This window comes from Neolamprologus multifasciatus, chromosome 1, assembly GCF_963576455.1.
Source record: "Neolamprologus multifasciatus chromosome 1, fNeoMul1.2, whole genome shotgun sequence".
Lineage (NCBI taxonomy): Eukaryota > Metazoa > Chordata > Actinopteri > Cichliformes > Cichlidae > Neolamprologus > Neolamprologus multifasciatus.
Genome location: NC_140439.1, coordinates 5665021 through 5686988, shown reverse-complemented (window position 1 = coordinate 5686988; position 21968 = coordinate 5665021). Strand labels below are relative to the sequence as shown.

General features: G+C 41.1%; 1 protein-coding gene across 3 annotated transcripts in view; it reads right to left on the bottom strand.

Moving 5' to 3' along the window:
• Positions 1–21968, bottom strand: part of adamts17 (ADAM metallopeptidase with thrombospondin type 1 motif, 17) — a 91310-nt gene that overhangs the window by 33492 nt on the left and 35850 nt on the right. For all 3 annotated transcript variants that reach the window (XM_085165105.1, XM_085165112.1, XM_085165121.1), the window contains 7 exons: positions 17196–17353; positions 16180–16223; positions 11962–12067; positions 4546–4686; positions 4063–4213; positions 906–1007; positions 612–757 (listed from right to left, as the gene is read on the bottom strand). In XM_085165105.1, the coding sequence (XP_085021231.1) occupies positions 612–757; positions 906–1007; positions 4063–4213; positions 4546–4686; positions 11962–12067; positions 16180–16223; positions 17196–17353 (848 nt within the window). The remainder of the gene's footprint in view (positions 1–611; positions 758–905; positions 1008–4062; positions 4214–4545; positions 4687–11961; positions 12068–16179; positions 16224–17195; positions 17354–21968) is intronic.

Below are 21968 nucleotides of genomic sequence, written 5' to 3'. Positions count from 1 at the left end.
TCAAAGCACATTGTGCGCTGTCGATCTTGCGTGCTGCACAATAGCGTTTAATATTTAGTATCTACTGTTATCTACTGCTAGCTAGTTTATTGTGATGGTGCTGTTTTTATTATGTTGCTCTTTTTTTGTTGTTGTTTGTTTTCTCTTTGTTTTTTTCCTCCATACAGGTGATCCAGGTGTTTTGTTTGTTTTTCTTTCTTCCCCCTTTCTCACCGTCTCTTCTCCCCTCTGGTTTTCTTTCTCTCCCTCTCTTTCTTTCATTCTTTCTCCCTGTCCTATCCCCCAGTCATGTCTGTCCCGTTTGTAGCAACCGAAAATAAAATAAATTCATAATTATAATAAAGGTCAATCAAATGGACCAATATGGCCATGATGATCCACTTGGTAAAATAAATCCGCTTGGCATCTTTCTTGGCCTTAAGACGACAATTCTGATGCTAAAGATCCAAACGGGACAAAAAAAAAACAAAAACAAAAACACTTCAAATACTTGTGATGTTAATGAGACCAAATTTGAAATCATAACAAAATGCCCCCTCTTTGCTTTCTGGTCTCAGGTAGGTGAATGTGTAATATTAGTAAGCAAATACACAGACAAACTGGTGACGTACGGAGGGTGGTCACATTTCCTCTGTCTGAACTGGACTCCAGTACCACACGTCCTGCTGCACAAGCTCCACTGGCTCCATGGACTCCAGTCACCATCCACATGCTGAGGGATGGGAGTCTTACTGACACATTCGCCTGCCCTGCACCACTGACAAAAACATATTAAGATGTTTTCACAAATACTTTATTCGTAATTTATTCAAGCTAACACGCAATATAAGCTACTGGCCTGAACGACCTACAGCTCTGAGGATTCGTGAATGGATGCAGATTATTTTTGAGCAAAACAGTCCTACCTTGTCTGCCCCACACTCCGTCCCGTCCAGGGGAGGATCCAGTTTAGTCTTGCAGGACGTCTCTCCCTCTATTAAGCACCACAGCCCAGCACACATAAGGTGCTGAGACATAAAGATGATAACATGAATTCCCACATAAATGCCGGTGTTAACACAATATGTTCAATGTTTCGATTAATTTACCACCAAACATATTGTTTCTTGTCTCTTGTCTTTTTAGTCAGTAAAGTAAACACAAAACTTCTTGTTAACATTCCACAATAAAAACAAAGCATATGAGCATCTACTGCCGATGGCAAGATAATAAATATATATTAGACAGAAAAAAGAAAAGGAAAAAGGGACCCGTCTCCCCCACAACTCGAGCTTGAACACATGCACGTCATCCCCCAGCGTGTGAGAGGAAGATTTTTATACATACAGTATTTTTAAACCATTAATTTTGTTAATTTCTTCCAATTAAAACAAAAGGTTTTGTGGAATTGTTAGACTCTTACTTTTCATACTAAAAATGCTATCAGCTGGTCACGGGCAGAAATATTTGAAGGGTGGGACATTATTGAAAAAGTTTGAGAAACAATATCCTAGTGGTCGGTGTGCATATCTCTAACCACCAAATCATGTAAATATAGTACACTGTCCATCAACCCACCAATATGGTGCTGAAAGATGGCTTTTGCATTCCTCAAACCCAATGCCATCACATTCTAGGAATGCAACCAAGATCAAGTAATAAAAGCTGACACTTCATGTGCTCTTTTTGACAATGCACCTGTCAGTAACATTTTCTGATCAAACCACAATAAAACCTTTCCTCTTTCACTCTTTTGCACCAACAACCATAGAGCATGTACTCTACCTCAGCTTCTAGACATTTGTGGTTCCAAAGACAAACTAAAAATGCTGGAAAATAGGCTGTGCATCCCCTACATCAAGGTCATGCTCCACTCAATCTGTGCAAGAAAGCACATCACCTAGCAAACATAGATACTGTATTTCAAAATGAGTTTACAAGCCTGAGCTTCTGACAAATGGTCCGGATTCCACTAGCTACCAAAAAAGGACTGACAACTGTATCTCCTCCTTGACAAATAGGAGAAGACATGACAAGGTTTTAACAAATTAACATGAAATAACTTCACCGGCTTCTGATGACCAGGGGCTGAAAACAATTGGTTCTTGGCCTATAATGGTGAACTCATCAGTGGAGAAAGAGCCAAGGACTAAACTCACACAACTTAGCGCAGCGATCATATCTCTCTTTTATTTTAGTGATGCAACCAATGTCTCCCTCGCCAGCTCACCTGCAACAAATAAATTGTTGCCTGAACCCATTCACATAGTCATTTAAATTTGTTGGAGTCTCTGTGGCCACCCATCCTTAAACACAGATAGTGGACATCTAAAAATATATATAATATGAAAACACTCAGTGCATGATAAGGAGATGACTTTTGCCAATCCCCCAGCAATTTTAAAACTTGGGCCAACAAGTGAGAAAAAACAAATGTGTGACACAGTGTGTGTAACTTTAGGGTAAGTTTATATTAGTGCTGTCAGCAATGTGTTAGCGCGGTTAGCTCGTTAGCACGGTTAGCTCATTAGCGCAGTTACCTCGTTAGCGCGGTTAGCTTGTTAACACAACTGATCTAAAATCAGAGAAAAAAAAAAAAACATCAAATCCGAGTAGAAGAAAGTTAGATTTTTTACTGTAACAACCACAAACATGTTTAACAAATCATTTTCATAACTTGAAATGCAGATATAAATTGTAAATTTTAAAACAAGTTTTGCAAACCACAAAGTTATGTTCTGCTATTCACCTAAAACTGCAGCCAAGGCATTTTTAAAAACAACCATTTCAAACTATTTACAGAACAATCAGGTGTTTTGGACAAAACGATTTGTGCCACTCCAAAAAATAATTTCTTTCCACTACAAGATAATGGACCAGATCACAAGCCTGATATCTGCAGGTCTGAAAACAGGTGCATCACTCCTTCTGTTTTTCCACCTGGAGGCAGTCTGCCTTTGGTGGCTTTTTGACAGCAACTGTGAAATTCAGCAGTCGCCTCATTGTTCTGACACACATAACAAAACTATCTACTACACAACACACTTACTACACTCCAAACACACAAAACGTCACAAATCTCTAAAATCTCAAAACTCTCTCTCTTTCTCTCTCTCGCTGCCGTCACTCCTAAAATTTCCCCCTCTTCCTAAACAACCAAATGCCATGTTGCCATATAATTTTTTGATTGGTCAACATGGTACATTTTTCCACCAATAGGAAATGGGTGGGTTTTTTTGTTTTTTTTTCCTGTTACAAGCAGAGAGTGCTTGGAAGCACTTTCCTTAGAAAACACAGTTTTTAACGTTTCTTCCTGCAGTAAACATAACGATAATATTCAGGAAATAACATTGCATATATTTTTATCATTACTCTGGTTTTACGTGGCCTATCAACACGATTTAAAAACTGGTGTGTAGTTTGAAGTCTGCACTTTTAACACAGAGACTCAGGGTTGACTTAGCATCTTGTTGCTATGTCATCTTAAATTGATAATGTGGTTGGTTTCAAGTCAAAGAAGACAAGTTAAATATCTGAGGTGTGCTCAAAATGTTGCAGAACTTAATTCATATAGAGGAGAAACATAACTATATTTCGCTATCCTCTGGACCACCTACTGTGCTGTTTCTCTTAGATCACTCCCCAAATCTTCTGTTTTCTCAGCTTATGAATGCTCATATGCTGTTCTGTCATGGATCTGAAATTTTCCATGAACTTCTATGTCAAACTGAGGATCATCACTGATTATGACAGTTAGTTCTCCTGCTATAACTCATAGACAAGATCTAAATGTTCACTGTGAGAGAATGCTGTATCCAAGCACAAAGAAAACTCCCCTGGTTAACTTAATTTAAAAGGATGGAGGCTTGTTATTGCTTCATCCAAAAGCACAAAGCGGGAAGCGTGGGACAAGGTGTCTTATTTTTATTATGAGAATAGTCAGAATAGTACTTTCTGAAGAGTTAAAACCATTAAACTATTTTGCTATTTATGGGAAGATTTCTGAAATTTTAAAATCCCACCTCCTTTAGTAAAAGCTGCCTAATATATCAAATATTCTACACAGGTGCAATGGGATTGTACCTCCATTTCACTGCAGAAGGTTGCATTGGTTCCAAACAGGATCTGGCACTGCTCAACCACACTGTAGTGCATGCCGGGCAGCTTGGGGGGCAGCTGGACCTGGTAACGCCTCCTGAGGTCTGTGTGAAGGAGGCAGGTGCTGGTTTTTGATCTGTTTGAAATACCAAAAAGAGACATTGATCAGGTTTGCTAACAATAAACAATTTTACTTCAAAGAAATTCTCTTTTCATTTTCTTTTTATTGTCCCATTCACAAGAGACTTGGCCTTTACAGCAGGGATATTTAAACAGAATTAGTTTTTCTTTTGAAAAGAGATATCGGTGGTAATTGATGATATCAACATCCACAATGCATGTTTTATATATTTTCATTGTAACTTGACTTTTTAGACAAGACACTATTCCTTGGCAAAGACTTTAGCTAGCTATGTAAACAAACCACAGTAACTCGAGAAGAGAGACTTTCCAACTTGTGTTTTGTACCTGAGGAAATTCTCCAGGTCATTGCGACTGCAGGACGACCAGGAAAGATCACTGGGATTTCTTCCTTTCACCCACTCACCAGACATTATATGGGAATAGCCAATGCAGGTGGCATGGTCATCATCATGGCTCATTCCCATGCTGAAAAGGCAGGATAGTATACATAGAGTAGATTGAAGATGATCCTGGACTTCCCAAACTCCCAATTTTTGTACTTGATCACACCTGAAGCATTTTCTGCACCACAGTCAGCATGTTAAGAATCGCATTCAAACCTCAGGTCTCCAAACATGAACGCTACCATCATTAGTCAGGCAAAGATCCTACACTCCCATAGGTAGACCTTAAAATAGTCCTTGGCAGAAGATTAGAAAAAACCCACTCCATTCATAGTACATTATGACCTAATGGGCTTTATCTAGACTAGACAGTAAGCCAACGATACACTTGCACTGATAAATAGAATTAATTATTTCTCCATCAAAGTCCAGATCAAAATGTCTGGACACAAATACAAACACTTTAAAATGACTAAAAGCCACCAACTTACAACATATATAATACAAAATTCTCCACAGAACACACTATACAGGACGAAGGTTGTTCCAAATGAAACATATGCACAGATTGCAAAGACAAGTCTCCTGAGAACTATATGCACGCAATATGATCCTGCACACCTGTCAAAGGCTCTGCCAAAGGATATGTGAAGACCTATCCTTTTCTACTTCTACCATAGATTCCTCTGTTTCGCCCTTGTGCTCAGCTGTCTTTTGGTCTGAGCCAGTCACATTCTCCTCTCTGTCTCAGGTAGTTAACCAGCTACGTCCTGCAAAATGCTACTTAACAGCGATTTTCCCTCTAATGTTTCACGTGTCTGAGCGAACACACAAACTCCCTGAGCGTCTCTTGGACCACTGTGAGCGACAGCAGACGTGTGCACTGTGGTCACGCCAGCATCCAATCATCCAAGTTACATGTTTATTAAATCAAATTACAGCATTTATGTTAGACTACTTTTAATTAACTGCTTTAGCCCACTTACAATGAAAATGTTAAAAAATCTTGTTCATGACCTGTAGCATGTTCACACTATTGGAAGTAAAAATAACTTGAACTCCAATTTTGAAAACACAACTTTCTTTAATAAAGCTCTGACTTGTATTATGAGTCTGTGGTCTGGGAGAGAGTCTGTAACTCTGTCTGCAAAATACAGTAAATAAATTGACAATGTCGGACAATTAATTATATAGTTACTTCTTCAAAAAGGTAACTGAGTTATGCAAACAACAACGTTTTTTTTCAGCTGTTTACCTAAAAAAACATATTAAGGATTGTACATTAACATAAAACTTGTCGGAACCATACTGAATTTCACCAGAGAAACACACACACATATGAAGTGAGAGAGAGTCTGCATTGATGCATCGTATGCAAACAGCTACCAAACAGCCATCATAATTCATCATACAATGAGAACAGGACAAATCAACAATGACTAATTAATATTAAAATCTGTAACATAATGTATTGTTTGGAGTTTAGTCTGTTACTGTTGCTATTTTTACCATTTCTTCTTGGAGCAACTGTAACCCACATTATTTCCTTAGAGATTAATAAAGTATTCTGATTCTGATTGGTTCAGGATGAGCTGCCATCATCCAATCACACATCTGCTTACCTGTATCTTTTGCTCGTTTCTCCTCTTCTTTTCTACTTTTTTCTAAACTGGGCACCTGATGGCTTTGAACTTTTCTTGTCCATCTTTCATTGGTTTTAATTTTGCACTCCAGTATGAACACCCATCCCCCAACCCGAGGATCACCACAACATGATCTAATAGACCAACACCTTAGTTCACAAACTCGCTTTGTCCGGGGTTTAGTTCTGGGATTTCACACAAGCCAGTATTCAAATCAAGAATATATAATGGGCTTGGCTTTACAGCATTGTTCACAACAAAACTATTGACTACACTACACACTAACTACACACTAACTACACAAGATTTGCGCTAAACGTGGCAAATCTCTCACATCTCAAAACACGCCGTCACTCCTAAAACTCCGTCTTCCTAAACAACTAAATGCCATGTTGCCGTATCCTTTTTTGATTGGTCGACATGGTACATTTTTTGACCAATAGGAAAGGGTGGGGGCGTTTTTGGTTTTGCTCACAGGCGGAGCTTTGGAGCGTTTTATAAGGACCACAAGCGTCCTTATAAAACGCTGTTTTTACCGTTTCTTCCCACAGTAAATATAAACAACGACAGTGTTCAGGAAGAAAAACAAACATTGCAGATATTTTATCATAACTCTGGTTTTACGTGGCCGATCAACACAATTTAAAAACTGGTATAAAGTCCACACTTTTCCCGTCAGTTGTTCCGTCTGTCCTGCTCACATCTCCAATGGTTGTACACGTTGTCGTTAACGTGGCTTCACTCCACATCAGCCGCTTTGCTCGCTAAAACACATAAGGACTCTGTCATAGCCTGTCGACGTTGATCAGCTGCGTATATACGAATGTGAATCGCATCATTGGCTGGACTATGGGATAAGGTGGCATCGTTCTGATCCCATACGGGAGCAGCCAGTCACTTACTGACTAAACTGTTAAAGTATTAATTTTAATTTCAATGCAGGTTCGATTTTTTTTGTGCGCAACGCAGATTTTCTGTGCGCAGAGACCGAGTCAGCAGTGCGCAGCTTAGAGGGAACATTGCTTAACATCAATCACATTGTTGTTTTTAAGAAGCTCACAATTTCAAAATCAAAAAACCCAAATTTAACATGGAATGATTTTTTCTTTTTTAAGTTTTTACAAAATACTGTGCAGTATTTATACTGTAAAACTAGCTCCATTTAAAACAAAAATACATGTTTACATTTACTGCATTGGACAAAGAACTGTGTCAATGTGACTGATACTAAATGTATCCACATAACTACAGAACACACAGCACAATGGAAAACCAGCACAGTGTGTTGAATCCTCTTCACCCAGAAGCTCATCCTACAGCTGTACACATGAAATATATGATGTGCAAGAGTCAGAGATGTCCTCTGTTTCACAGTTAATCTGTGCACAGACAGAGGGACAAACAGAGGAAAGAGTGTGTGCTGAAATGTGAAAAGCTTCACTTGGGCAAAGTTACTGTGTTTCCAATCAAAGCTGTGACCTACATTTGCAAATTCAAGCCAACAACCAAGTCGACACAACTGGCACAGACTCAGAAACTAATAAAGTACAAGCGCAGACTTTGTTTCCTGAAGTGAAATGAAAGCAACACATAATTACATTTCAGGATTTAAACACATCCTCTTCTACTTCAAAAGATGCCTTCGGATCAGAGGGAATAGATCACGTCTACCAGCTGTATAATTTTAGTGTTCACATAGATGAAGCTGATCCACATATATGTCATTAAAATAGTCATTTTAAAGGGATTTTCAGTCCTGTTTATTTTTTTACTACATCTTTTTTTACATTATAATCATCACTTAAAGAACTCTTGAGAATATCACAGCGTAGGTTTCAAAGGTCAGTATAGTTTAGGTGAAGTTTTTGGTTTTGCTTTGTCAAAAACACAGTTATTTCATGTGTTTTTGACATGAAATAACTATTGTGATCTATTTTATTTGGGTCTTTCTATTGGATATGATCCGTAATAAGCATGGTGCATTAAAACATCCATACAGTACCTGTCTGTTCAAAGTTTATACTAACAGCATAGTGCTTTGACACCTTTGTGACACACACACACACACACACACACACTTATGTAACACCATTGCCCTGTTGTGCATGTTCATAGACTGCAGTGAGGTACAGTGTGTGCAGCTCATTATTTTTCCCCAAAGAAGAAGAGAGCTGCTGACTGAAAACAATAATGACTTCTGTGGTAGAACAGCCACAAAGCTTCTTTAAGCTTTTATACATGACTCCCAGCTGAATGTGGTGTCAGCTTTCTGTCAGGTCATGTGCACGTGTGCAGTTACAGCAGGATGATTATTTTCGTTTAAATGAACCAATACCCGAGCAGAATTGTCCTTGAATCACAGCCCGACGAGCTGGTGTGGCAATAATCTTCCACTCCAGCTAAGAGTTTTAATTCATTTGAAAACCTAGAAATGTCAGCCTCAACACAGAAGTTTATCTATATTAGACTCAAATGGCTTCTCTCAAAATGTAAAAGAACCCACCCATAACTTTAATCTTACTGTAGCTCTTGTTCTGACATGTGACACAGAAACTGAACATTTAACAGCATTTCCTGAAAAGCATCTTTTGTCTGATCATTTCCTGATTTCCTTTAAATTTACAATAATGGATTACACAGCAACAGTTTTCATCACAGTAGATAGTCTTTCAGAAAGTGCTGTAATTACATCTCAGGATAAAATTCGTTCACTCTTATCTTCTTTAATGGCTTGTGCCTACACAGTATAGAGCAGCAGTATGAACTCTACTCCCACATGGGCTAATCATCTTGTTGACAATTTTACATCTTCACTGTGTTGACTCTAGATTCTGTAACTCCTCCAGAAAAGAAAGCCTCACATCAGAAGTAGTTAATTTCCTTGCGTAACATTCAAACGTGCACCTTAAAGCAGATAACTGTAGCCATGCTGATGGAAAGAAGAAATGGTACTTCAGTCATTTAGATCAGCGGTCTCCAACCTTTTTTGCGCCACGGACCGGTTTATGCCCGACAATATTTTCATGGACCGGCCTTTAAGGTGTCGCGGATAAATACAACAAAATAAAACTAGTACCGGTACCAAAAAAAAGAAGATTTATTCATAACACACGTGAAAAGACCCAGGAAAACCGAGTTAACGATAAAAACGATAACAAAATAACGCTGAAAACCGATAAAAACCCTGAAAACTATACATTTCACACCTGAGCCTCAACTCTCGCGGCCCGGTACCAAACGACTCACGGACCAGTACCGGTCCGAGGCCCGGGGATTGGGGACCGCTGTTTTAGAAGATCATGCTTTAACCTGGAAAGTCAGTTTGCTGCTTTATAAAAAAAAAGCCCTCCTAAAACATGTTATTATTCATCACTGATTAAAGAAAATAAGAACCCTCGATTTGTCTTCAGCTCTGTAGCCACGCTGACAAAAAGTCAGAGCCAACCATCCCTTTAAAGTCAACTCATGATAGCTTCATTAATTTCTTCAGAAATAAAATTTTAACCATTACGGGGGAAAAATTACTCATAACAATCCCACAGATGTAATGTTACGACTACTTTAAATTGATATTTATTTAGACTCTTTTTCTCCAATAGATCTTTCTGAGTTAACTTCAGTAATTACTTCCTCCAAACTATCAGCGTGTTTTTTTAGATCCCATTCCTACAAGACTGCTGAACTACATCTCACCATTCACTGATACCATCCATCCATTTTCTTCCACTTCTCCAGGGTCCACCCTTCTCCCGAGCTACCTCCTGTAGCTTCTTTGTCCCGCCAAGGAGTTCCCAGGCCAACCCAGAAATATCTCTTCAGCATTCTGGGGCTACGTCCACACGTACTCGGGTATTTTTGAAAACGCAGATTTTTCTATGCGTTTGCACCTTTCGTCCACACGTAAACGGCGTTTTCGGTCACTGGAAACAGAGATTTTTAAAAACTCCGGCCAGGGTGGATATTTTTGAAACCTCAGTTTTTGCATTTACGTGTGGACGAGAAAAACTGAGAAAACGCAGCGTCAAAGGTGTGCGCCTTTTTTGACGTCACACTGTGCGCCACGTTATTGTTTCGGTGAAATGAATTTCTACAATTCTGTTACTGTTAATTGTTCTCTCTGCAGTGTTTAAATGCTTACATATACACACACAGTTACTGTCCCTCCACACATACGACTCGGTTCTGCTTCTGTGCGCCATCTTTGTTTACTTTTTCCCACCGAGGCTTCTAGACTTCTGATTGGCCAACATTTCTACATGGTTAAGAATATAGCGCCACCTGCTGCTTTGGCATGTTCCTAGCAGCGTTTTCCTTCATTTCTGCCTTTACGTGTGGACGGGATTATTTTTTAAAACGAAAACGGAAAATCTCAGTTTTCAAAACTACCCGTGTACGTGTGGACGTAGCCTGGGTCTTCCCCAGAGTCTATTCACTTTGGGACATGGCACACTTTACCCAGTTGGCACACAGGAAGCATTCTTTTAGATGCCTCCAGCACCTCGACTCGCTCCTTTTGATGTGGAGGAGTAGAGGCTCTACTCTGCAATCCTCCCAGATGGCTGACGTACTCACCCCATCTCTAAGGGAGAGGCCCGACACCCTTCAGAGAAAGCTCATTTCCAACATTTGTACACACATTCTCTTTCGATCCCTACCCAAAGCTCGTGACCACAGGTGAGAGTGGGGACGTAGATCGACCAGTAAATTGAAAGCTTCGCTTTTACAATGAGCTCTTTTTTCACGACAACAGACAGTTACAGCATTCGCATCATTGCAGCCGCCACACCAATTCGTCTGTCGATCTCTCGCTACCCTGTCCCCTCACTCATGAATAAGACCCCGTGATTCTTTAACTCCACTCTTTTACAGCTGTGGAGCTTGGCTTCAGACGTGGAGCTGCTGATTCTCATTTCTGCTGCAAACCACTCCAGTGGGCCACCACCTGATGAAGCCAACAGAACTACATTGTTCGTTAAAGGCAGAGACGAGACTAAAGATTACGAACAGAATCAGTGACCGAGGGCAGCATTGGCGGAGTCCAACACCCACCAGAAAGAAGTCCAACTTGCAGCTCTTGCAATGGTTGCATATGAACCAAATAGCGTGCTCTGGCCACCTTGCTGTGTAGGGTGAGTCCGCCCACATTGGGATGTCTAGTCTGCATCTCCAGGGCTCATGGGTGCACGTAGGCCAATTGGATGAGGTGGGGCACCCAGTTGAGGACGCGACCATTGCTGGGTGTGGGAGAAATTGAAGAACGCTACACTTCCCACATACTGTAGCTTGAAAATATGCATTGTGCATGATTTTAATTGTTATGCATACATTTAACAATTGTGGCTGAAATGGTAGAGTTGGTTTCCTGTTGAGTGAAAAGATGGTGGACCAATTCCCAGCTCTTACAGTCCCCGTGTATCTTATGTGTATCTTGGGCAAGATATTAAACCTAGACTTTCCCCCAATGCATCCACTGGAGTGAGGTGTAGGAGAGTGTTAGATAAAAGACCTTAGGTATGATATAGAGATAGAGAAAGAGATGAGGGGCATCAAACTTGATACTTGTACAGAAAAGTGTTATAGAAGAAGTATTAATCCATTTATGATTTACAGCATTTTTAAAAGATAATAACTTTTTATAATAATAAATAATAATTTTTAAAGGATAATAACAGGATATATTGATTACAATACAATTGTTTAAAACTTGAACCTACTTGTGTCCCAGCTCATGAGCAATAGTGAAAGCCAAATTGAGACCATTGTCCTCAGCTAACACACACTTCTTCTTCGCACTGCAGACACCACCCAGGTAAGCAATACCTGTAATACAGTAAAAGGACAATGAGTTTTATGAGTTACACTTAGGATTGTGTTTTAATGTTTGACAGTGTTTGAGCAGTTAGTATAGTTAGTATAATAGTTAGTATAATGAAGTTTAAAAGGTCATAAAGCAGTGTTTTACCTAAAACAGCTGACTGTGGATCAGTTTTTGTCTCGTCAGTTCAGTAGCTTAGTAAAAGGTATATTTGTACCCATTTATTTAATGCAACACAGCAATCTGTGTTAGACATGTCTGTCACAGGTCCCTGTTTAATTGATGCCATAGCATCATATTGATTCACCGTGACACATTCAGAATTCAAAGAATGCTCTACAAATCTAAGACTACAAGATGTGAAAAGATCTGTCATATCCCCTGACTGCCCAAATTGGTTACATGGATATGGAATAATAGGGCGTTACTCATTTCACATCATTGCCATAAGATAAGATAGGATAAGCTAAGCTAAGCTAAGCTAAGCTAAGATAAGCTAAGATAAGCCTTTATTAGTCCCACATGTGGGAAATTTGTTTTGGTCACGACAGAGAGTGGACAGTACCAAGTTAAGAGCACCAAAAATTAAGAAAAAACAATAGAATAGAATGAGATAAAATAGAATAACATACTATACAAACTAGAATAAAATACTATGTTGCCTCAGAAAAATTGCACTTGGTAATATTGCACATCAGGGAGACAGGACTCAGCTACCATGGTGTATTGGATGTGTGTGTGTCTGTCTGCATGTGTGTGGTCATCTTTGTCTTTGTTGTGGAGTCTCACAGCAGTTGGGAGGAAAGACCTGTGGAATCTCTCCGTCCCACACCGTGGGTGCTGCAGCCACTGAAGGAGCTGCTCAGTGCTGTCAGAGTCTCCTGCATGGGCTGGGAGATGTTGTCCAACAGGGATGACAGCTTAGCCTCCATTCTGCTGTCACTCACCACCTCCACTGGGTCCAGAGGGCAGAACAGAGCTGGCCCTGCGGATCAGCCTGTTCAGTCTCTTCCTGTCCCCAGCAGAGATGCTGCTGCCCCAGCAGACTACATCGTAAAAGATGGCTGAGGCCACCACAGAGTCATAGAAGGTCTTCAGGAGTGGGCCTCCACTCCAAAAGAGCAAAACAGCCTCCTCTGCCCTTTTCGGTAAAGAGCATCTGAATTGTGACTCCAGTTTATTGTTCAGATGAACACCATGGTGCCTGTAGCTGTCCACAGCTTCATGTCCATGCCTTGGATGTTCAGTGGTTTCAGTGGAGGATGTTTGTTCCTGCAAAAGTCTACAACCAGCTCCTTGGTTTTTCTAGTGTTGAACATGATGCTCACAGTGCTCCCAGCGGTCTCCAGGTGAGAGAACAATGTAGGAGGTGAATGATGGCATCATCCACTCCAGTGCCAGCCTGGTAGGCAAGCTGAAGTGGGTCCAGTGATGAGCTCACCAGGGGCTGAAGCTGAACCAGGACAAGCAGCTCCAGGGTCTTCATCAGGTGGGATGTCAGAGCCTCCGGCCTGTAGCTGCAGAGGTCCTACAACTACAGGCCGGAGTCCAAGCCTGCAGAGGTCCTTGGGACGTGGGGTCTTTGGCACTGGTACCACACAAGAGGTTTTTCAGAGCTGTGGAGCTCTCCATAACCTTCAGACTGAAGTTGAAGATGTGCTCAAAGACCCCACACAGTTGATTTGCGCAGGACCTGACAACCCTTGAGCTGATGGTATCTGGTGCCTTATTGGCTCCTTAGTTCCCTCCTAACCTGGATGGCTGACAGAGACAGGCTGGAGCCGTGTGTTGGATGTGCACTGGATGCTGTGGTTGGGGAGTAGTGAGCAGGCTGAGTGGAGGAGATGTGAAGCGTCTGAGGTGTCAGAGGTGTAACAGCAGGAGTTTGAGTTGGTGTGTCTGCACCCGAAACCTGTTGGTTTGATTCAAAGCTGGTTTTCCTTCTTCTGCCTTTAGCTCTCCTTCCCATTCCCGATCAGTCCTTTCAGATCTCTCTGCACCCTTTTCACCCCCTTTCTTGTCTCCAGATTTGAAGGCCCTCCACTTCTGCTTGAAGACAGCTTTTATTTCTGGGGTAATCCAAGGTTTGCTGTTGGACAAGCACCGCGCGGTCCTGGAGGGTACGGTGTTATCCACACAGAAGTTAACGTAGCCTGTAACGCAGGTCACATGTTGTTGGCGCTCCTGAAGACCCTGGTGGTATGTGTCCTCTATTGATGGGAAGGCTGCTCTTGTGACTGATTAAATGATTAAATCACTGTATACACATTCCTTCTGTCAGTGAAGTCTACCAGCAACCTAATAGTAATGCACATAAGGCCAAGAAATGAAGAACCCAAACACTGTGAAGCCCACAGACAAAGACCTGTGATCCACAGTGCTGTTAAATAAATATATCAGTGATATATTCTGACTGGGGTCTGATCAAACAGTGATGTGATGGCTCACAGAGCTGGCAGCACAGTGAGCCTCTGGGCTGACCACACTGTACTTCCCACCAGCAGCTTATCGTGGTTGATAGGAGTCAGCACGGGCACTCTGACTGTTCTGCAGCTATGCAGACACATACAGTGTGATCCACGTTGTATTTTGACATCTTTCTATCAGAACCAGCATCAATTTGGGGGCAATTTGAGCTGTAATAGCTTGCCTGTTTGATTGGACCACACAGACCAGCTTTCACTGCATGCATACATCAGTGAACCTGGGCTGGCCCTGTCACTGGTTCACCATTGTTCCTTCCTCAGACTGTTTGACAGATATATCCATTAACACTCATAAGAGCTGCAGTTTTGAAAATCCCCTTGACCTACTCTATTACAATCTGACTATCGGCAGACTTGCTTAAATCCTCGCTTGATTCATGTGTGCTCATTCTTCTGTTAGCTGGCTCCCTCATAGATCCCACCAACAGGTGCTATGTCCATCAGATATTCTTTTTTTTTTTTCAATTCACCTGTCAGTGGTCTTAATGTTATGCCTTATATCAATATATAATCTATAATCAAACTGGACCATTTTAATTAATTATTTTTTTTATTTTTAAAATATTACAAAAGGGAATAGGACTGGGGGGGTAGGAGAGGGAAACACGTAGACAAGAGAAGTTGGGAAGAACCTCGAGAGAAGCAGAAGGAAAGAAAAACAGAAAAAGAAAAAGACACTAAAAATCTTCTAGATCACCTGTTGGGAAAAAAAGAAAAGAACAAGCAAAAAGAGGACAACACAGTCGGGAACCCACAGCAATAACCTATGATAAGCACACGTGACAATAAATAATAAATACTGGATGCTACTGAGCGCAGATTAGACCGAACATGCATGATATGCTTAGAGGCAGCAGCCAAGGAAGACAGTGTGAACACCTGTATGCACACCTGTATGCACACAGGTATATATATATTCTATTTTGTAACTTTGTAATATATTCTGTTATTTAATTTATTTCTGTTACTGTTCTTATTATTGGAGCAATTAATTTCTTAATTAATAAAGTATTCTGATTCTATAACGAGTTTTGACAGCGTTTTGTATGCTTTGAGATCCAGTATCAGAGAAATATTAATACTCAACTCAAAATGTTTTGTCTTGCCATGAAGACAACTGTCAGAATTGTCAGCATGTCTTCTTATTGAAGGAGAATCGATCACATTTTACAGTATACTCATTCTGTGCAACTGGAATTGTAAAATGAAATAAAATGAGAGCTTTTGCACACTGGACACTCGTTCTTGTGTGAAGAGACCAAAGCAGGGAGGCTTGTTTTTTCTGGTGAAGTGAAATAAATGTGATTATAAAGAACTCAGTGTGAGGTTTGGGGTCCTACAGTTTACTATTATCTATCATTACATGTTCCTTCAACAGAAATAATCAACGTGACAGAAGCACAAATAAATCTTCCACATTCATCTCGATGTATTACAGAGATTTTTGTAGTTGAGGAAAACATGACAATAAATGGTTCAATTTTATCAAATGTTTAAAGCATGAGGGAAAAGGAAATGCAGGTGGCAGGGTTTCTTTATATTATAGATTATAGTGAGGGTTCAAGTATGTCTAATGTCAGGTGAGTGAGTGAGTGAGTGAGTGAGTGAGTGAGTGAGTGAGTGGTACTCACCCACAGTATCACATGGCTCATCTTTGTGAACACAGAAATCTGTTCTGAAAGAAGAAAAGAAAGAATTTACAACACTGATTTACTGAGATTAGTTAACCCTTTAAGACCTACCATAGAACCAAGTCCGCCAGAGCTTATATTATATTTTTACATGCTGTGGAGCCATTTTTGGGAGCATTTCAAGTTGATATACATCAATACAACCATTACAGCCTAAATTTTAATAATATGTCTGCATTAAGTGCATAGAAATTACATAAATTGCAAAAAAGTGCAATAAACTACAAACAAATTGAAAATTGTTTTTGTTTTTTTAACATATATTTCTAGTTAGAGAAATTTAAGAGGCTTATCCCTCAAAACTGTAAATACAAAAAAGTTGCACAAAATAGTTTCCCACCACAGGAAATTTATTTTGAGTGTGTTCATAGTTTTATTTTTGAAATACACCAATTTTTATACACTGCAGGAAAAACGAAAATAAATATTATAATGCAAATTAGCAAAAAAACAGCATATGCATCAAAATAAACTATTTCCAGCAGTGCAATATGAGTCCTAAGCATCCCAGAAACGACACAGAAAGTCATAAAGTCAAACATAACTTTTAAAAACACCAGTATAGGCTCATGAGGCCCTGATGGTAAAAAAACTACATTTTCACGAAAATGACATCACTTCCGGTTTCGGGCAGGTCATGGCGGACATGCAATAGTTTGCGCTGATGGACGTAGGAAGTGTTATGAACAGCTGATCGGATCGGCAAAGCGTGTTTCTGGAATATTATGTTTTTGTTGCTGAAAGCGCTTTTTATGCAGTTTTTGGAGGAAACTGTGACCGAGGACAAGCTGATGGCATAAGATGTAAGTACAACTCCTCCGGTTTCATATGCAAAAAAAATTATTGCGCTAGCTCACGTGGTTGCAGAGCTACCGGGATTTAAAAATAGTTGCGCAAAACAGAGCGTGCCCACTCTGACCGGCTTTAAAGGGTTAATACAGTTCATAGCTGCATACCTGGTGACCAATACAGCACTGTCCACTGGAGGGATATCCTCTCTTCCACCGGGAACATGGTTGGTACCAAGGTACCAAGGCCCACCAAATTCTTGATGCTGCCAGTGACAGAAGCTCTCCAGAGATCTTTCTCCATGATGGCCCACCTTTAGCTTTTCCTGGAGAACAAAGACACTCAATTAATTTAATTCTGATAATAATGAAAAACAAATTGGGACTTATGCACAATGAACATTATGTCATTAGGCTAGTTGGTTTGACACAACAAATTGGCTGAAGGCGAAGCCAATAGGTGCTTTGATAACCTACTCAAAAACCCAATGGCCAGTGAGGAGGATAGAACAGCATGTGAGTCCGTCTGCTGTAAGGAAGCTTCCTTGGATCACTTGTTTGGGGATCTTCCCTGCATAATCATGGTGTTTTAGAAGGGACACACATCTTCCAAAAAGTTCCATTTTTATCTTATCAGTCCACAGAGTATTTCCAAAAAAGTTTAGGGGATCGTCGAGATGTTTTCCGGCAAAATTGAGACAAGCCTTCATGTTCCTTCTTCATTTTAGAACTCAATTGTTGTCTCTTTCTTATGGTGGAGTCATAAACACCAACCTTAACTGAGGCAAGTGAGGCCTGCAGTTCTTTGGATATTGTTCTGGGGTCGTTTGTAACCTCTTGGATAAGTCACCGCTGCACTACTCTGGTAATTTTGCTCTGCCAGCCACTCCTGAGAAGGTTCATCACTGTTCTATGTTTTGACTTTATAGCCTTTCCCAGACTAAGAGATCTCAATTACTTTCTCATTCGCTGCTGAATTTCATTGGATCTGCAGATTGTCTAATGATGCTTTGTTTAGGCAGGTGAATGATGAATGGTAAATGGTAAATGGCCTGTATTTGTATAGCGCTTTACAGTACAGTAATCCAATCTTGAAGAAACAAAAGCATGACTAACAGTTTCCAAGTCTGTTTGTGGGATGATATTACTTAGCTTAACAATATTTTGTAACTAATATAAACATGAATTAACCAGAGTATGAACATGAACATCTGAAGGAAAAACAGACTCAAAATTTGCCCCGATGTTTCTGGTGGAAGACTTGGCATAAGAGGCTAACGGACCAAGAGTTTCCATTATTGAAGTTGTATGCTCTTCTGGAGCACAATCAAGAATTTCAGCTTTTCCTGATTGAAGAAAAGTTTTATCCATCCAGCCTTTTCCAAAGCCTAAGCACTTGTGTAAGACATGCAGATTCAATACCTCATTAGGCTTAAAATGGATGTATAAATGAATATCATCTGTGTAGCAGGTATATGAGACCTCTTTAAAAGCACTCGAAATGTGCTGAAGACGGATCATGTAAACCAGAAATAGTAAGGTCCCCAAAAAAGAACCCTGAGGTACACCAAAATTAAGATGGCTTAAGGAAGACCTATAATTGGAAGCAGCCACACAAAGAGAACAATCAGAAAGATATGACGTAAACAGTTGTAAGGCAGATCCCGATACACTGGCCCAATACCTCAACCTGTCAAGCGAGATCTGGTGATCATTGTATCACCAGAGGCCAGGGAGTGATTAGCTATGTGCATACAAGAACAGATGGACCGAAAAACATCTTTAAATAGGGATCCAGGTAAAATGTCTAAAAAACAAGAAGAGGCTCCACAGCATATGGTCATAGTGAATTCTGTCTCTAGCTTACTAACATAAACCAATGTAAAACAGCAAACCATGACATAATATTCTGTAATGACAGAAGACGGGGCTAAACATGTTTTTTAAATTTAAATTTTAAGCACTTACATTCAGCTTCACAGACAGTACAGTGGGGCAAAAAAGTATTTAGTCAGCCACCGATTGTGCAAGTTCCCCCACTTAAAATGATGACAGAGGTCAGTAATTTGCACCAGAGGTACACTTCAACTGAGAGACAGAATGTGAAAAAAAAATCCATGAATTCACATGGTAGGATTTGTAAAGAATTTATTCGTAAATCAGGGTGGAAAATAAGTATTTGGTCAATAACAAAAATACAACTCAATACTTTGTAACATAACCTTTGTTGGCAATAACAGAGGTCAAACGTTTACTATAGGTCTTTACCAGGTTTGCACACACAGTAGCTGGTATTTTGGCCCATTCCTCCATGCAGATCTTCTCAAGAGCAGTGATGTTTTGGGGCTGTCGCCGAGCAACACGGACTTTCAACTCCCGCCACAGATTTTCTATGGGGTTGAGGTCTGGAGACTGGCTAGGCCACTCCAGGACTTTCAAATGCTTCTTACGGAGCCACTCCTTTGTTGCCCGGGCGGTGTGTTTTGGATCATTGTCATGTTGGAAGACCCAGCCTCGTTTCATCTTCAAAGTTCTCACTGATGGAAGGAGGTTTTGGCTCAAAATCTCACGATACTTGGCCCCATTCATTCTGTCCTTAACACGAATCAGTCGTCCTGTCCCCTTGGCAGAAAAACAGCCCCATAGCATGATGTTTCCACCCCCATGCTTCACAGTAGGTATGGTGTTCTTGGGATGCAACTCAGTATTCTTCTTCCTCCAAACACGACGAGTTGAGTTTATACCAAAAAGTTCTACTTTGGTTTCATCTGACCACATGACATTCTCCCAATCCTCTGCTGTATCATCCATGTGCTCTCTGGCAAACTTCAGACGGGCCTGGACATGCACTGGCTTCAGCAGCGGAACACGTCTGGCACTGCGGGATTTGATTCCCTGCCGTTGTAGTGTGTTACTGATGGTGACCTTTGTTACTTTGGTCCCAGCTCTCTGCAGGTCATTCACTAGGTCCCCCCGTGTGGTTCTGGGATCTTTGCTCACCGTTCTCATGATCATTTTGACCCCACGGGATGAGATCTTGCGTGGAGCCCCAGATCGAGGGAGATTATCAGTGGTCTTGTATGTCTTCCATTTTCTGATGATTGCTCCCACAGTTGATTTTTTCACACCAAGCTGCTTGCCTATTGTAGATTCACGCTTCCCAGTCTGGTGCAGGTCTACAATTCTTTTCCTGGTGTCCTTCGAAAGCTCTTTGGTCTTGGCCATGGCGGAGTTTGGAGTCTGACTGGTTGAGGCTGTGGACAGGTGTCTTTTATACAGATGATGAGGTCAAACAGGTGCCATTCATACAGGTAACGAGTGGGGGACAGAAAAGCTTCTTACAGAAGACGTTACAGGTCTGTGAGAGCCAGGGATTTTCCTTGTTTGAGGTGACCAAATACTTATTTTCCACCCTGATTTACGAATAAATTCTTTACAAATCCTACCATGTGAATTCATGGATTTTTTTTTCACATTCTGTCTCTCACAGTTGAAGTGTACCTCTGGTGCAAATTACTGACCTCTGTCATCATTTTAAGTGGGGGAACTTGCACAATCGGTGGCTGACTAAATACTTTTTTGCCCCACTGTATTTAACAATGCTCGAGCATGGTTTAAACTGGCTTTTATAAATGTATGTCTGTGAAGGTTCTCAGTCATCCAGGTCATCGTAGTCAAAGGAGCTTGCAAAGAAAAGCGTCTGGACTTCTTTAAGTTACTTGAAGACGTTTCACCTTCATCCGAGAAGCTTCTTCAGTTCTAAGGTCAGATGGTGGAGAGTCCCAGATATAAACCTAGTGGGAGTTTCCCCCCACAGAGGGACAAAAGGACCCCCTGATGATCCTCTAATCACCTGAGCCAAGGTGTGGAACTGGGTGTGGGTCCCAATCAGCCAGAGTTTCGGGTGAGTTCATTGTGAAACCTGGCCCCACCTTATCATGTGATTTCCTGAGGTCAGATGTCCCAGGATGTGAGTGGGCGTTAAGGCGTCTGGGAAGGGAACTCAAAACTGGATTATAGATGGCAGAGAGTTGGTGTCGTAAACCACCGCCTCTGTTCAAAGATGGTCGCTCACAGTGGACATAGATGCTTCTTTCACTCCTCTTTCAAACCATCTGTCCTCTCTGTCCAAAATGTGAACATTGGCATCCTCGAAAGAGTGACCTTTGACCTTTAGATGCAGATGGACAGCTGAGTCTTGTCCTGTGGAGGTGGCTCTTCTGTGTTGTGCCATGCGCTTGTGAAGTGGCTGTTTGGTCTCTCCAATGTAGAGGTCTGGGCATTCCTCGCTGCTGTACGGCATACACCACATTGTTAAGTCTGTGTTTTGGCGTTTTGTCTTTCGGGTGAACCAGTTTTTGTCTGAGCGTGTTGCTGGGTCTGAAGTACACCGGGATGTCATGCTTGGAGAAAACCCTCCTGAGTTTCTCTGATACACCGGCTACATAGGGGATGACAATGTTGTTGCGTCTGTCCTTCTTATCCTCCCTCGCTGGTGTCTGATCTTCTTTTCTGTGCCTCTTTGCTGACTTTAAAAACGCCCATTTAGGATAGCCGCACGTTTTGAGTGCTTCCTTTACATGTGTGTGTTCCTTCTTTTTCCCTTCAGGCTTAGAGGGAACATGTTCTGCCCAGTGGTGTAGGGTCCTAATTACTCCAAGTTTGTGTTCCAGAGGGTGATGGGAGTCAAACAGGAGGTACTGGTCTGTGTGTGTGGGCTTCCGGTAAACTTCGATGTTGAGGTTGCCGTTCTCTTCAATGTGCACAGCGCAGTCCAGGAAAGGCAAACAGTCGTCCTTTGTGTCTTCCCTGGTGAACTTGATGTTTTTATCCACAGCGTTGATGTGCGCAGTGAAGGATTCCACTTCCTGTGTCTTGATTTTGACCCAGGTGTCGTCTACATATCTGTACCAGTGGCTGGGTACTCTTCCTTTGAAAGAG